We start from the raw sequence: 14851 nt of genomic DNA on the forward strand, positions 1-14851 counted from the left end.
TTGGCCGGAGAGGGCGGGCGCCCGGCGGGGGGGGCCGGAGCAATCGAGCGCCGAGCAGGCCCGCGAGGGGCGGGGCTAAGGGGCCGGGGCCCCGTCGGCTGGACGGAGCTGGGGGCCAAAGCGGCGGCCGCCCCCGGCAGAGCCCGGCTCAGCCCCGCGTGGACCGGAGCCGGGAAACATCGCCGCTGCGGCGTTCGGGGCCGGGCCGGCCCGGCTCACGCGCGCCCCGTCCCGCCCCGTCGGCGCACACAACCAGCCCGGGCAGGCTCCGGTAGCACGCGGCTCTTTAATACAGCAGAGAAAGGCACGAGGACGGCCGAGACCCTTCCGTTAGGCTGGGCTCCCGCTGCCCTGCCCCACCCTCCCGTTCCCGTGTGGTCCCTAGGGCTGGGCCCCCAAGCTCGCAACACCCCGCAAAGCTGAGACCCCTCCGCGGCCTGCCAGCACTCTGCCGGCGCCTCTCGTTCACAGCCCGGGGCTGGGGCTGGAGCTGGGCCGCGGCCGGCCAGAAGCTGCTGGACCCGGTGCCCGCTGCGTCCTGGGCTGGGCCCACCGGTGGCTCAGGCCTTTTTCCACTGCGGCCGCACCCTGGGGAAGAGCTGTGGGGAGAGGAGCGCTGCTGAGCCTGGGCTCCCCGGGGCCCAGCTCTGCCCCCCTGAAGGCTAGCTCCCACCCACAACAGCAACCTGCCGCTCTCCCCTGCCCCCCGCACCCTGCTGTGCCCCCTAGCACTGCTCCCCAGCCCCTGGCTCCCCGCTCCCACTCCTCCTGGGCCCCTGCCCCGCAGCAGCAGCTGCTCCCCCCGCCCCACTGCAAGGTCCCCACCATGTCCAGTGCAGGCCCGCGTGAGCCCAGGGCCACCCTGGGGGGATGGGCAGACGCACCCCGAAGTAGTTGCGGGGCACGTAGCCCTCGTGGCCGTAGAGTGAGGCCCACCACCAGTCGAGCTCCTCGGGGCTGTCCTGCCGCAGCACAGTGACTGCCTCGCCCTCGCGGAAGGACAGCTCGTCATCCAGCTCGGCGCTGTAGTCCCAGAGCGCGTAGACCACACCGCTGTTGCACAGCCCCATGCCCTGCTCCACCTCTGCAGCGGTGGGCATCCGTCAGCCGGCTGCAGGGCACGGGCACGGGCCCCTGCCCCTGCCCCTGCCCCGATTGCCAGGCCCCCGCCCCCGCCCAGCACTGCACGCACCGGCGAGGTAGCTGAAGCACTCGGTGTAGCCCTCGCGGTACGGGTCGCACTTCTCCAGGGCCATGCTGCCATCACTGAAGGTGGTGGCAAAGATGGCAGCGCCGTGCTTGACCAGTGCCATGCAGATAGCGGTGTCGTTGCAGGAGGCAGCGCAGTGCAGGGGCGTCCTGGGGGCAGAGGTCAGGCATGGGGGCAGTGCCAGGGACCTGGCCCAGCTGTCCCCAGCTTGGGCAGCAGCGAGGGGCCATGCTGGGGCTGGGAGGGGGTAGGTACACTTTGGGCACAGGGTGGGTCAGGCTGTGCAGCTGGGGGGGACACCTGGGGGCTGCACCATAGGGTGGGGGCCCAGGACAGGCGCTCACCACCCGTGGCTGTCCGGGGAGTTGACGTTGGCGCCGGCGTTGATGAGGAACTCGACGATGTCATAGTTGGCACCACAGATGGCGTTGTGCAGGGCTGTGATGCCCTCATCGTTGGGCTGGCTTGCATCGTTCAGCTGTGGGCACAGTGCAGTGGGTGCCAGCCCGGCCCCCTGGGTCTCCCCCACAGCTGGATCAGGGCTTCCTCTGCCCCCCCGGGCTCAAAAGGAGAGCTGGGGGTCAAGGACTCACCTCGCTGACGGCTTGCTGCACCACACCCAGCTCACCAGTGAGCGCCGCATCCAGCAACAGCACCAGGGGATTCATGCGCACGCGTGGCTTCAAGCGGCGCCGTGGAGACGAGAGCTTGCGCAGCACTGAGCGCTTCTCCTGCGGGGCAGGAGGTCAGAGGGCACGGCCCAGGGGTCTATTGGGGTCTGGGGCCAGGCAGTCAGAGGGGTGATCCCAGGGTCAAAGGGCACCACCCTGGCCCCAGAGCTCAGGCTGTGCGGGGAGGCCTGCGCAGGGGCAGTTCCAGCGGCTCCCAGCACAGCCCGTCCTTGGCGGCACTCACCGGGCTCGTGGGGCTCTCTGCAGCAGCTGGGAGGGGCAGGGATGCAGGCCCTGGCAGGCTTGGCTGTGTCAGCGTGGGGCTGGGGGTGGCCAGGACCACGGTGCTGGGCTCCAGGGGCGCGACGGTGCTGGGCACAGGCTCCTCACGGTGGGGGCGATGGTGGAAGAGGCGGCTGATGATCTGCTGGTATTGCTTCTTATGGGTGGGCGGGAGCACGGGGCCCGGGCTCTGCTCCATGGAGCCACGCCGCTTGAGGGGCCGCGGCATCTCGGCCAGCACCCGGGCCACCTCCTCAAACTCAGGCACTGTCTGGGCCTCAGGCGGCAGCACGGGCTGCAGCCGCGTGGGGCTCAGGGGCCGTGGCACCTCTGCCACCTCCTCCGGCTCCCCAGCCTGCAGCAGTGTCTCCAGCTCTGGCTCCACCTCACTGCCCACCGCAGCCGTGCACGCGGGCTCTCCTGGCGCTTCAGGGACTGCCGGCAGCCCCTGCCCTGCTAGAGACGGGGTCTTAGTGCCTGCGCCTGCACGTGCACCTGCCCCACCCCTGGAGCCAGCAGGGAAGCATGGGCCAGCCCTGCCCAGGGGATCCGGCCCACTGCTTGGGGACCCAGCACTCACCTTCACCCCCTGCTGGTGCCAGGGCCGGAGGTGACTGGACCAGTGGGGAGAGCGGCTGCTGGAGCTGGGGCTGCTTCAGGGGCGAGCGGGGGAAGGGCGGGGAGCCAGGCGACAGCCCCTTGGTGCCAGTGGCCCCGTACTTCCAGAAGGCATTCTGCAGCCGGAAGATCATGGAGAGGGGCAGGGGCTTGTGGCGCCGGGGGAGCCCAGCCTGCGGGCCGGGGGGAGGCATGGCAATGCGCGACACAGGCTGCTGGGCCACCTGCCAGCTGCGGGGCAGGGTACCAGCGTGGCCAGGGGGTGGACGGCGCAGGGAGCTGTCGGCCCGGCGTTGGGACACCTTGTAGTTACGCGGCAGTGTGGCACTGTGCATGGCGAAGGGGCCCTCCTGCAGATGGGGCAAAGGCCACGTGAAGTCAGCACCCACTCCCACCAGCCCCGCACCCCCCAGCTCGGCCTGGCCCCCGCGGCCCTCCCAGCCTGCCCCCCTGGGATCCCAGCCCCATACCCCGACCCTTGTCCAGCCCCAACTTCTCATCCCCTTCCTGCCCAGTCCGGCACCCACCTTGCCCTGCCCCATGCCCCCATCCAGGCTGGACTCCCTCCAGGGCGCCAGCTGCAGCCCTGCAACTCCCGGCTTGGGGCCTGCAGCCAGGTCACCGCCTCCTGCAGGGAGACACGGGTGAGAGGGCGGGGGCACCTCAGGTGTACAGCAGACCCTCACCCTGGGGAGCTTCCAGGAGGGGTGGAAACAAGCCCGCCCCCCCGATCCCTGGGCGCTTACGGTCATGGCTGCCCGAGCGCGACGGCTTCTTCTCATAGGCCACGTCGAGGTCAGACTCATTCCAGCTCTTCTGGGGCCTTCGCCTGATGGCCAAGTCATCTGCGGAGACAGAGGCACTCAGACGCCTTGGCCCAGCCCCAGCCTGCCCAGCCCCCAGCCCCCAGCCCCCAGCCCTTTACCTTGTGCCCGGAAGGGAGCAAAGGCGCTAGCCACGGTGGGATACAGGCTGTGGCTCTCATAGGGGGGTGGCAGGGCCAGCCGGGGGGGTGGCGTGCGGTCTGGGAAGAACATCTGTGCGTCGGCAGGGGCTGGGCGGGGGGAGCCAGCGCGGCCCGGGGAGCTGGAGTAGGCCCGGTACTCGTAGGGGCGCTGCAGCCGGGGAGAGCCCCCTGGGCTGGGCAGGGTGTGCGGCTCGTAGGGCACGGGCAGCACCTTGGGCCGGGGCGACTGGGCTCGCTCGGGCGGCTCGGCTGGCAGGTAGAAAGAGGTCCGGGGCGAGGCTGGGCGGCCCTTGGCAGCCAGCACGCCTGGGGGGCTGTAGCCAGCAGCAAAGGCATCAATGGTCTCCAGCGAGGTGCTCTTCCGGGCATAGGGCTGTGATGGGGACCCCGCCCTGCCCAGCGGGTCCTGTGGGCGCTGGGAGCTGGTGCTGAGCTGCTCCGTCTGGGGACAGTGTATGCGGGGGGGGGGTGTCAGGGTAGGATCCTGGGGGCACCCAGCCTGCAGCCCCCCACCCTCACTGGGGTCAGGCATGGGGGTGCCCCAGTCCCAGCCTTAGCATGAGCAGGGAGGAGGGGTTGCCCCCTGCAGCACCCGCCTGGGGCCTGTGGGCAGTGCAAGGGGCTGGGGGGACCTTGGGGGGCTGCATCCAACCCAGGCCCCTGCTCCAGGCAGGACCAGAGCAGCGAAGGCCACGTGGTAAAGACCAACTGGGCTGCGAGGAACCGCAGCAGGGTCTGAACTAATGGGCAATGAAGCCCCTGGTGTGGAGGGATGCACGTGGGCAAAACCCACCTGGGCTATCCCTGCATGACCACAGGCTCCGCACGAGCTGTGGCCACTTCAGGCAGACCGGGCACATGGGTGAAGACACCAGCTCAGTGCCCAGCTGTCAGCAGAGGCAAACGCAGCATCGGGGTGATCAAAGGAAGTGGAAACAAAAACGGGAGTGCCCTGCCCGGCAGTGGGCAGCCTTTCTGAGGCATCGAGGCGAGCAAACCAGGTGGCTGTGTGGAGGGTCCGTACCTTGGCCTGCCCCGGGGTGTCCGGCCACAGGGACTGCAGCTGGCGGGACAGCTCATCCACCTTGGCTGCGGCCGAGTCCAGCTCCATCTGCTTCAGGTCGATGTGCTTCATGGCTAGAGCTGGGCAGGAGGGCGGCACCGTGAGTGCCATGCCCAGCCCAGCCCAGCCCAGCCCAAATGTCTCTCAGCCCTGCTGCCCCTGCAGGGCTCAGACGTGGTCCCTTGCGGGCACGGGGCAGGCACGTGTTGCCCCAGAATGGGGGCGGGGACCCCTGTTACAATGGAACTGCCGAACGCCCCTCCCCACCTGTGCCTGGGGTCCCCCGAGGGCTGCAGGGGGAGGAGGCAACAGGACCTGGGCTCTGTCCTGTGCAGGGAGGCTCCACCGGCAGTGCCGCCACCCCGCAGCACAGGGCAGTGAGGGGGGAGAGGGCACCTGGGGGACCCCAATAACAGCCCCACCCGCCCCCAGCCCCACTCACACTGGAAGCCGAGGGCTGGTAGGTCCCGGGCGCTGCGCACGTTGTCACTGGCCATGGTGCGGGCACGCCGCTGGGGCTTCCACACTGCTGGGCACAAGCCACAGGGGTGCAGGGACCTGGGGACTGACAGCACCACCATAAGCACCGTGAGCTGTCAGTCTGCCCTGGCCCAAGGGTGCTGCACTTGGCGATGTGCTCTCTGCCTAATAAACAGGGTGCAGCTGGGCTCGGCCCTGCCCGGGTGGAGCCACTGACTCAGGCTCTTGGGCAACACGGCCACAGGAGGGACCTGGCCACATGTGCCCACTGACCTTCCCTCCCTCCCTCAGCCACGCGCCGGGCTCCACATGCCCACAGCCAGCCCTGGCCCTGGGGCAGGCCCAGACCAGTGCTCCCAGCTCGGGCAGGGCTTCGGGGAGTGCAGGGGAAGGGGTTGCCCAGCCCTGAACCCCCCAGTTACCCAGCTTGGGCTCCCCAGAATCTCTTGGGCCACCACGCCCCGCTCTGCCCAGTGCAGTAGTTGCACGACAACAGTAATTACAGGCAACAAGGCCTCCGCGCCTCTGCCCGAGGCAGCTGCGCGCACAGCTATGGGCTCCTGGCCACTCCCAGATGCCACATGGCAGTAGGGGCACAGCCCAGGGCAGGCAGAGTGACCCTGGCCCCAGCACCACGCACAGGCTGCATCATGGCCCCAGCTCAGGGCAGGCAGCATATGGGCGTGTGCACAGGCAAGGAACTGCAGAGCCAGAGCTGGGCAGGCCACTCTGCCCGGGCCCTGCTACGACCAGCCCTGCTTGTCTGGGCCACGGGCTCAGGACCAGCAGCCGGGTCCGGGGGGCTTGGGCCCTGCTGGGAGCTCCAAGCTGCAGGCTCAGTGGGGCTAAGCCAGGGCTCTGCACCAGATCATCCCTAGCCACCCACTGCCTGGAGCTTGGCCCAGGCACAGAATGGGGCTGGGGAGGGATACGAAGCCAGCAGCGGGGGCTGGGGTGGTGGGCTCGGGGCATCATGGAGCCAGTGACAGGGGCTGGGGCCACAGGCTCAGAGCATCGTGCTACCCCCAGAACTGGCCACTGCCTTGGTGCCAGGACCCAGGTGCCGGAGGCATCGCCAGTTGCAGGAGGGAACCGGTCCTGCCCTGTAGCCTCGGCCCTCGTGAGTTATGCAGGAGCAGAGGAGGAGCAGAAGAGCTTTCCCATGGGACACTGCAGGGAGAGCCAGCCCTAGCACTGCACGCAGCTCAGCCCCATCCCCACTGTGGGGATACCCCAGCACAGGCCCTTGCTCACTGGCACTGCAACCCCGACCCTGCTGCCCATGAGAGCACAGTGCCAAGCCTGGAGAAGCCCCGTGGGCCATCAGCAGCTCAGGGCTGCCTGACCCTCGTCCTGCTACATGGGCGAGCCTGGCAGGGGCCATGTGGGAGCTACGAGTGTGAGGCCATGGCCTCCCCACAGGCACGGAGCCTGCCAGAGACCACAGCTGCACGGAGACTCAGGCAGCAGCCCCGAGGCCCAACCACTTGCCAGGGGTGACTGGGGCACCCAGGGCTGGGGAAGCAACCCCGGTCTGGTGCAGGTAGATCACACCCGTCTCCCTGCCTGTGCCTGCCTCCGCCTCCACCTCCACCTCACGGCCAATGCCTCTGGAGGATGACCGGGGCCACCCCGCCCTGCCCCATGCACAGACACCCAGGCCCCGAAGCTTGGGGCCAGCGCAGACACCCCTGTGCTGCAGTCATGCACCCTGCTGCATGGCCCGTCCCATTGCACCCGACCCTGTGCCCCACAGCCCTCTGACGGGGTTTGAAACACAGCCCTTTCCGCACTTCCTTCCCAGCATTTGGGTGTCGGGGGGCAGTGGAGTCCCTGCTGCAGGGGCTTTCAGGGATGCTCCAGAGGTGGGACTGGTACCAGTGTCCATCAGGCAGCCCTCAGGGACGTTATGCCTCCCTGGCCCTGCGTCACCCACCAGTAGCTGGGGAGGGCCCCCGGCTGCACGGAGTAATGTGGGGGCTGCACCCCCAGCCTCCTGCCCTCATGGGCCACAGCCATGCCCGTGCTCCTGGCCAGGTGACAGCTTCGCCTGCCCGTGGGAGGCCGAGCGAAACCCAACACAGGCACCAGGCCAGCACAGTCCACCCCCACACCCGCTGGGACTGCCTCCATCGCCCAGGGGAGGCAGGGACCCATCAGGCCCAGCTGGAAGAGACCCCAGGACCCTGTTGTCTGGCCCTCCCCAAATCCTGCCTGTGGGATCCCAGCCCCTGCCCTGAAACCCAGGAGTCCTGGCTCCAGGCCCTTGCCCACCCAGAGCTGGGATGGAGGCCAGAGCAGGGTACGCAGGTCTCTCCCAACTCAGGACCCCGGTGCTGTCTGCACAACTTCATCCCCCAGCTGGAGGCTGTGCTCAGGGGGAGCCCTAGACCAGCCCCCAGCCTCTCCGCAGAGCAGCTCCGGGACTGGAAATGACACACAGAGCTGGGGGAGCCACCTGCACGCCCGCTCTCCGTGGGATAGAGGGGCAGCACCGGCGGGGACGTGATGCAGCTCCTCCCTGCTGACACCCCCGAGTGCCAGGCTGTGGGGCAGGCCCATGCAGGGGTTGTGGGCACAGGGCAGGGCCACGCCAGCTCCAGGCTGATCCCTGTGCTGCTGGGGCAGGAGCGGGGCCTGAGCTCTGCATGCTGCACACTCACGCTGCAGGCATCCACCCAGGAAACCTGTTCTCCCGACGCTCCACGCCCAATTCCAGAGAGCTGGGTAATGCGGCAGGACCCACCCAGCCCACAGGCTGTGGGGGGGGCCGGCTCTCGTAGGACAGCTGTGGGGCAGGGCTGGGCTCCACCACCGCCCAGGCATGGCCCCCGCCATGCCGGGGACCTCTCTAAGGCCCTGCAGTGTCGGGCGAGGCGAAGCCAATGGCCCCAGAGCCCCTGCGCTGCAGGCCCTCTCCATGGGGGTCTCCCGGCTGTGCGAGAGCCAGCTGGGCCCAGGATGCTCACCCGGGCTCATGCCCATGGAGACCTCCCACGGGTGGGCCTGGGGGCGGGGGGTGCGCCTGCCACGGGGGCCTGCTGGGAGCCCGTCAGGCCTGCCCAGCCCTCCACACACAGCTACGAGCTGCTGACACCCCTCTGCCGGGCAGCCTGAAGGCACAGAGCCAAGCACCGTCGTTAGGGCCCAGAGTGAATACCAGCAGGACTCTCACGCCAGGCGATGCTGCATTTGCTGCAGTCTCTGGGCTGACACAATCCACGGGTCCGGGGCTGTCGCTTGTGGCCCGGGAGGGGTCAGCGGCCCCCCAGCCAGCAACGGCACCTTCTACGGCCCTGGAAGCACGGCCCTCGTCTGGGCTCGGGCTATTCCTGGCACGGCCTGGCAGGGAGGGGGGCACGGGGGAGTGAGGGCCCAGCCGGAGCCCGGGTCGGGGCCGCTGCCGCCGCCACGCACAGCCCGAGCCCGAGCCCCGGCGGAGGGGACGTTAGGGGAGGAGTCGGGGGACCCCGGGTACCCCCCCGGTAGGACGGAGCCCCCGGCCCGGCCCCGACCTGCACTGACCTGGCGCCGCGCCGTCGGGAAGGCGCCGGGAGCGGAGCGGGGAGGCCGCCCGCGCCGGGCGAGGGGCAGGTCGGTGCAGCCGCAGGTGGGACGGGGCGGGGCCTGGAGTCGGCCACGCCCCCCGCGCGCGCTCGCGCCCGCGCCCTGCCGGACGTGCGCGCGCCGGGCCCCGGGCCTGGGAGCGGCCCTCGGCGGCACCAGGAGCGGAGCCGGGGCCGTGCCTGGCGCTGGGCCTCGGGGTCCGCTCCCCCGGGCACCGGCCCCTCGCCGGGGGCTGGACCCCGCGTCCGGGCGCCTCGCGTGGCCCCCCCTACCCCACCCCGAGCGCCCTTGCCCCAGGAGCTCCTCCCTCGTTGTCCCGCCCAGCCCCTGAGTGGGGCCCTCTGCGGCGGGGGGAGCAGACGCGGGGTAGGCCACGGATGACACTCGGGGCCATGGAGCTGGCCCCGGGCTCGCCAGGCCGGTCCGGAAAAGCCCGCAGCCCCCGCCAGGGGCCACTGCCGCTGATCTGGGCCCACAGCCGCGCGCCGCAGAGGGCGGCCAGTCCCAGGCTGGGGCCTGGCCCGGGGGTGGGGGCGGGCGGGCGGGCCAGCCGCGCCCCCCCGCGGGCTCCTCAGCCGACTCTTATGGGACTCTTGGAGTCCCCTCCCACGCCCGAGAAGGCCCGCCCCTTTAAACACTGCCGTCGGTAGAGAAGCCGGAGCGTCCCCTTTAAGAGCGACAGCGCGCGCAGCCCGGAAGAGAGCTGGACCCTACCACGAGTCGCGCCGGGCGGGGGAGGCCGCGCAGCCACGTGGGTGCGGTGGGGACACGCCATGAAGTCGCTCGGGCGCGCGGGCGGTGAGCGGGGGCGGCGCCCCGTTTGTGGGGGTCCCGATCCCGGGGGGGCAGGTCGAGGGCCAGACCCTGTCCCAGGCTGGGGGCTCTGATCCTGGGGGCTGAGCCGGAGATCCCTCCGCACCTCAGAGGCTGGTGCTGGGCAGGGGTGGCGTCCGCGCAGCGCGCGGGGGCTCCCGGCTGCCGCTGACCGCCTGCTCTGCCCGCAGCCCTGCCCCGGTTCCAGTGCCCCGCCGACTTCTCCGCCAGCCCCTGCGTGCCCGAGGCCCCTCTCACGCAGGAGGCGCTGCAAGCCCCTTCCAAGGAACTGTGGCTGATCCGCGCCCCGGCAGACTTCACCCCTGACAGGTGAGAGCAGGGTCCTCTCGCAGCCCTGGGGGCGCTGCCCTGGGCTGGGGGAGGTCAGGGTGGCTCCAGGCGCCCGGTGGGGCCAGCGCCGGGGCTCACTGCCACCTTCCTCCTGCAGCCTGGACGGCTGCACCGTGGTCCTGGCCGGGGTGAAGACGCTGAAGCGGAAGCTGGATGGGTCCCGGCGGCTCTACGGTGTCCGCGGCACGCGGGGAGAGCCGGGCAGCATGTGCCTGCTGGCGCCCTCGGCCTGCTCTGGCCATCTCTGCTGCGCTCCCCCCTTCTGCGGCACCCTCAGCATCTACGAGAAGTTCAGGGACCCCAGCAGTGGGGCCCACCCCCAGGCTGTGCCTTCCCCGCCGGCCCCCCAGATCCCTGCCGGGCTGAAGCAGCGGTTCCTGCCCTTCGGGGGCAGCCCAAAGGGACAGGGCCCCGTGAGGGCTGCAGAAGCATATGTGGAGCCAGAGCCATGCCCGGCCAGGAAGAGGAAGAAGAGGCGGCAGGTGGCAGAGGAGCTGGCAGGCAGCCTTGCGCTGCTGGACATGCAGGAGACCCCCGAGGAGCTGGGGCCCTGCAAAGGGGCCTGTGCCAGCCCCAAACCCCCCACCCAGGAGCAGGAGCCTGTGCAGGAGCCGAGCCTCAGCCACAAGAAGAAGAGGAAGCACAAGCGGGCACATGAAGTGCCGCAGGATGAGGCACCATGAGGCAATGTGGCCCCTGCACCAGGTCAGCTGCAGCAGATGGGCGCCTCCAGGAGAGGAATGCTGGCGTCCCCTAGGAACCAGAGCTGCACGGCGTCCTGCCCGAGCCAGAACTGGGCCTGTCTCCGGCGCTGTCCCATCCTGCCATGCTCCGGGGAGGCCTCGCCAGCCATGGCTGCTTGGAGCAGAGCCCAATCATAGCCACCGCAGTCCCCACCCTGGTGCTGGGGGGGCCCCAGCTCTGCTCAGACCTTTAGTGATAAAAGTCAGTGCATGGCAGGAGGCCTCGTGTCCTTCGCTCACCTGCCCTTGGAGGGCAGGAGGGGTCCATGTGGGACTTGTTTCCATGGGGTGCAGGGTCCCCTTCACTGGGTGATGGCAGTGGCGGGAGGGAAGCTGGGTGCTGTGAGCAGCTCTAGGGATGAGGCAGGGGCAGGAGCCTGGTGCTTGTGGCTCTATGCCCATGCCCAGGCAGAGTCCCCCCCCAGCCCCAGTGAGGAGGTGGCAGAGGGTGGGGGCCTGGAAAGGGAGCCCTGAGCCACAGCCATATGTCCTTCCAGACGACCCAGCCGTACCCAGAGAGGGAGATGAGAACCAGGAGCCCATGCCCAGCTTGACAGGGCCTGGCTGGGAGGGAAGGGGCACAGTCTCGTGCCTAGCACAACCTGGGGAAAGGAGGGCTCTGGGCTGACCTTAGGCAGCAGCACCCTGCCCTCTGCCTGCCATGCCCCAGCAGACAGGCTCAGTCCATCTCTGCCCAACCACCTTTATTGCCAAGCAGGTTGACTTCAGGCCTGTAGGCAGCGTTCGGAGCCTGGTCCGGGAGCAGGCCGGTGTCACTCCTTGTCCACACCCCTGGGCAGGGAGGGCTCTGCCTGCCGGGGCACCTTCAGGAAGGGCTCATGGAGGGCATCAAAGAGCCTCTTGGCCTAGGGGACAGCCAGGCAGGGAAGGCTGAGCCAGAGGGTCTGTGTCTAGTGCCAGCCTGTCTGCCAGCGGGTGACTGCAGGTGCTAGGAGGGCCCCAGAAAGGACCCTTGCTTGCTCCTACCTTCTGAGGCCCAACGCCCGGGCACAGGGACAGGTCCTCCCGGGATGCCTGGGTGATGCTGGCCAGGGACTGGAAGGCAAGGGCAGGCAGAGTCAGGGGGGCCTGGCTCTGCCAGGGATGTGCACTGGGGGCAAACGGGGTTGCCAGAAAGGGGCAGGTCCCCACAGACGACCCCCTCCCGGGTCTGGCCCCTGCACCTGGCAGACCTGGCCCCAGCTCACCCCAAAGGCAGAGAGGAGGCTCAGTGTGTTTGTCTTGTTCACCGACTTGACACTGGTGAGACAGTTCGTCATCTGCAGCAGAACAAAGCTGTCAGCTGGGCACCGTCACTGGGGAGCTTGCAGACCCCAGGCCCAGGCCACACCACTACCTTACCTGGGAGAGGAAGTCCTGGTCTATCTTCTCCATCAGCAAGTCAGGTGGCTTCTGCTCGTAGGCCTTGTAAGTCTCCAGGTAGCGCCCAGCCTCCTCAGGGCTGAGGGAGGGCACCAGGGGGAGCTCAGGGAGGGCAAATGACCCCTGGCCAGGGCCTGGCCCAAGGTCCCCATAGCCCAGAGTGCAGCAGCCCCAGTCTTGGGGATCCGGCTCCACCACAGCAGGACTGATTCCTCAACAAGTGTCTGTGACTGTCAGTGGTGACACCTTGCCTGTCCAACCCCTCCTGCTCGGAGCTCAGGACATTCCCAGGCTGCCCCCACACTTGCCCCTTACCTCCAGGCCAGAACGAGGGTGCAGTCTGCCAGGATGCAGATCTTGGCTAGCTCCTTTAGGGCCTTATGCGGGTCTTTCTACAGCAAGGAGACAGCATGTTGGGGGACGGAGGACCTGGGGGTGCAGCATGGGGGGGGAGTAGGAGGGGGGTGCCACTTGCAGTTCCTTACCACGTCAACTTGGAGCAGCAGGATTTGCAGGGCAAAGGTCCGGCCCAGGCGCCGCAACCGCTCGTGGATGTAGTCCGGTTTGAGGTTGTGGTACCGCAGGCTGTGGCCAGGAGAGTGGAACAGAGAGCACTGGAGCCGGTCACTGTCAGCATAGGCCATAGGTCCCTCTAGGCAGCCCAATTCCCTGCCCCCTCCCAAAAGAACCAGCCCTGCACCCACCTCAGCCTTCCCCCTGCCCTGCCAGCACAGGCCAGCTGCAGTGCCAGCCTGATCCCTACCCAAACGGGCCGCCCCCCCGACCTGACCCCTTCCCCCAAAACAAACTAGCCATTCACTGCCAGCCTGGCTGCACCAGGGCTCCAGTGGGCACAGCCTTACCCATGGGCTGGAGACATTCTGCCCAGCTGGCACTGGAGCGGTGCCCCTCAGCCCAAGGGGCTGCCCCAGGCAGCGCCCAATCACGGCCGGTGCTTGGCAGGGGGGCATGGAGCCGAGAGCCCGGGCTCACCTTAGGAAGAGCGCACACGTGCTCGGGCCCAGCACGTAGTCGGGGACAACGTCGCCGAACTCCCAGGGGACATTGCGCACAAACTTCAGGACAGGGTTTCCCCGCTGCAGAGGGAACGGCTGCAGGCATCAGAGCCATGGTGGGCGTGCTTGGAGGGGCAGGAGAACCCCTGCCTAGTGGGGGAGGGGACCCTGCCCACCCCCACCTGCCCTGTCACCTGGCAGGGTCTGACAATGATGCTGTTGCTTCTGACTCCTGGCTTGAACGTGGGGCTCAGGGCCGCATCCCCAGGCCCAGGTCCACCCTCGGACCCCTCCGTGCTGTGGGTGGCAGTGGGAGAGGGGGCCTTGGCCTCCTTGCCGGGTGGGGGTGGCTCTGGGGCAGCCCCTTGCTTGGATGCCAAGGCACTGGCTGGGGCAGCCCTGGGGACCGAGGCCGTAGCCGCCTGTTTCACCACATAGTCTGCATAGGACGAGGGCCTGGGCAGGCTGGGGGGCCCTGGCTCAGTGGGGGATGGAGCTGCTGCAAAGGACTTAAAGAAAGGTCTCACCTGGGGGGAGAAGAGACATGAGGGGAGCACAGGGCCCAGGGAGAGCCAACCATGTTGGGGGGAGGGTGGAGCACAGCCTGGAGCTGGCTGCAGAGGAGGTACCGTGTGCGGCGGGCCTGGCCAAGCACAGCACGAGCCCCGGGGACTTCTCTAGGTCCCTGAAGTGGGTGAGCCCCCTCCTTTCCCCGTGGTGTGCAGGCTCATCCCCGTTGGCCCCCGCAGCGCTCCCGCCCTCCTTGGGAAACCCTGGATCTGCCCCGGCGGGGGCGGGAGACAGGCACACCCCGGGGCGGTGGAGGCCCCAAAAGCTGTGAGCACAGGCCAGGCCCTGGCGCCTGCCCCCAGCCAGGACTCCCAGACCCTCCTCGCCCGGCCAGCACTACCAGGGGTGCCTCAGGCTCCTGCGCCGGCGTTGGTACCACAAACTTCCTCCGGCCACCCTGGGCCTGGCCCGGCTCCATGCTCTACTCCTGGGGACGGGAAGATCCACTGCTTAGTACCAGCCCAGGGCAGCTCACAAATGCAGCTGGTGCTTCTGGGGTAGCCACCCCCCGGCCCTGCGACCCTTGCCCGGGCCCCTCAACCCTTCCCCATGACCTCACTAGGGCCCCACGGCCTGTGCCCCTTGCCCCATAACCTTTACCTAGGTCCTTCCTGTTTGCCCCATGACCCTTGCCTTTCCCCCCGTCCCACCAGGGGGCGCGAGCCCCACCCCCACACTACCGATTGGCTCCGCCCCAGCAAGTGGGAGCACCGCCCCTCGCGCATGCGCGTCACCCTCTCTCGCTCACCGTGCCTGCCCCGTCGGCGGGGAGTCACTTCAGGCCGCGACTACGGTCTGCGGCGCACGGGGCGGCCCCCGGATTCGCTGGTGCCAGGCGCGTCAGCGGCCGCTCTGCGCAGGCGCGAGAACACGGTGATGGTGAGAGGCTAGAGATACCACAGTTCTCCCTCTTCCCAGGCCTCTCTAGCCGCCGGTCCTCCCCGTCTCCATGGTGGTGCGCACAGCCGGAGCCCAGCAGGGGGCGTGGCTTGCGGCAGGGCTCCACGTGGCGCGACGTCTGCAGCTAAGCCCCGCCCACGTGTGCAGCAACAGCCCCTTGCTCAGGTCAGAAGAGTGAGGCCTGGGCCTACCCCACCTGCTAGAGGCCTAGTGAGGC

The 14851-nt window shown here is 69.1% G+C and overlaps 3 protein-coding genes across 10 annotated transcripts; 1 reads left to right on the plus strand and 2 right to left on the minus strand.

Moving 5' to 3' along the window:
* Positions 1-29: 29 nt before the first annotated feature.
* On the minus strand, positions 30-8950 carry PPP1R13L (protein phosphatase 1 regulatory subunit 13 like). 5 transcript variants are annotated; one of them, XM_090056085.1, is made up of 14 exons: positions 8817-8917; positions 8467-8633; positions 5254-5376; positions 4773-4891; positions 3707-4190; positions 3528-3626; positions 3309-3409; positions 2744-3131; positions 2126-2619; positions 1804-1941; positions 1555-1688; positions 1193-1359; positions 885-1084; positions 30-599 (listed from the first exon to the last, which is right to left on the minus strand). In XM_090056085.1, exons 3-14 carry the CDS (start codon positions 5306-5308, stop codon positions 561-563), a joined length of 2418 nt encoding a protein of 805 aa, XP_089912211.1. In that variant the 5' UTR covers positions 5309-5376; positions 8467-8633; positions 8817-8917; the 3' UTR covers positions 30-560. The 5 variants fall into 5 exon arrangements, with proteins under 5 accessions (XP_089912211.1, XP_089912210.1, XP_089912213.1 ...); XM_090056084.1 differs by having other exon boundaries at positions 8452-8633; XM_090056087.1 differs by lacking the exon at positions 8467-8633 and having other exon boundaries at positions 2126-2616; positions 8817-8950.
* A 553-nt stretch (positions 8951-9503) lies between these two features.
* POLR1G (RNA polymerase I subunit G) lies at positions 9504-11000 on the plus strand. The gene is made up of 3 exons (XM_090056225.1): positions 9504-9656; positions 9863-10001; positions 10120-11000. Exons 1-3 carry the CDS (start codon positions 9632-9634, stop codon positions 10703-10705), a joined length of 750 nt encoding a protein of 249 aa, XP_089912351.1. The 5' UTR covers positions 9504-9631; the 3' UTR covers positions 10706-11000.
* Positions 11001-11454: 454 nt separating this feature from the next.
* ERCC1 (ERCC excision repair 1, endonuclease non-catalytic subunit) lies at positions 11455-14719 on the minus strand. Of its 4 annotated transcripts, none has more exons than XM_090056211.1 (10): positions 14483-14719; positions 14075-14161; positions 13359-13673; positions 13142-13245; positions 12634-12733; positions 12464-12540; positions 12128-12227; positions 11974-12045; positions 11753-11821; positions 11455-11631 (listed from the first exon to the last, which is right to left on the minus strand). In XM_090056211.1, exons 2-10 carry the CDS (start codon positions 14150-14152, stop codon positions 11539-11541), a joined length of 1008 nt encoding a protein of 335 aa, XP_089912337.1. In that variant the 5' UTR covers positions 14153-14161; positions 14483-14719; the 3' UTR covers positions 11455-11538. The 4 variants fall into 4 exon arrangements, with proteins under 4 accessions (XP_089912337.1, XP_089912335.1, XP_089912336.1 ...); XM_090056209.1 differs by having other exon boundaries at positions 13359-13691; XM_090056210.1 differs by lacking the exon at positions 14483-14719 and adding an exon at positions 14335-14395 and having other exon boundaries at positions 13359-13691.
* Between the last annotated feature and the right edge of the window lie 132 nt (positions 14720-14851).

The sequence above is a fragment of the Crocodylus siamensis genome, chromosome 6, assembly GCF_052110815.1.
Source record: "Crocodylus siamensis isolate JL-2025a chromosome 6, ASM5211081v1, whole genome shotgun sequence".
Taxonomy (NCBI): domain Eukaryota; kingdom Metazoa; phylum Chordata; order Crocodylia; family Crocodylidae; genus Crocodylus; species Crocodylus siamensis.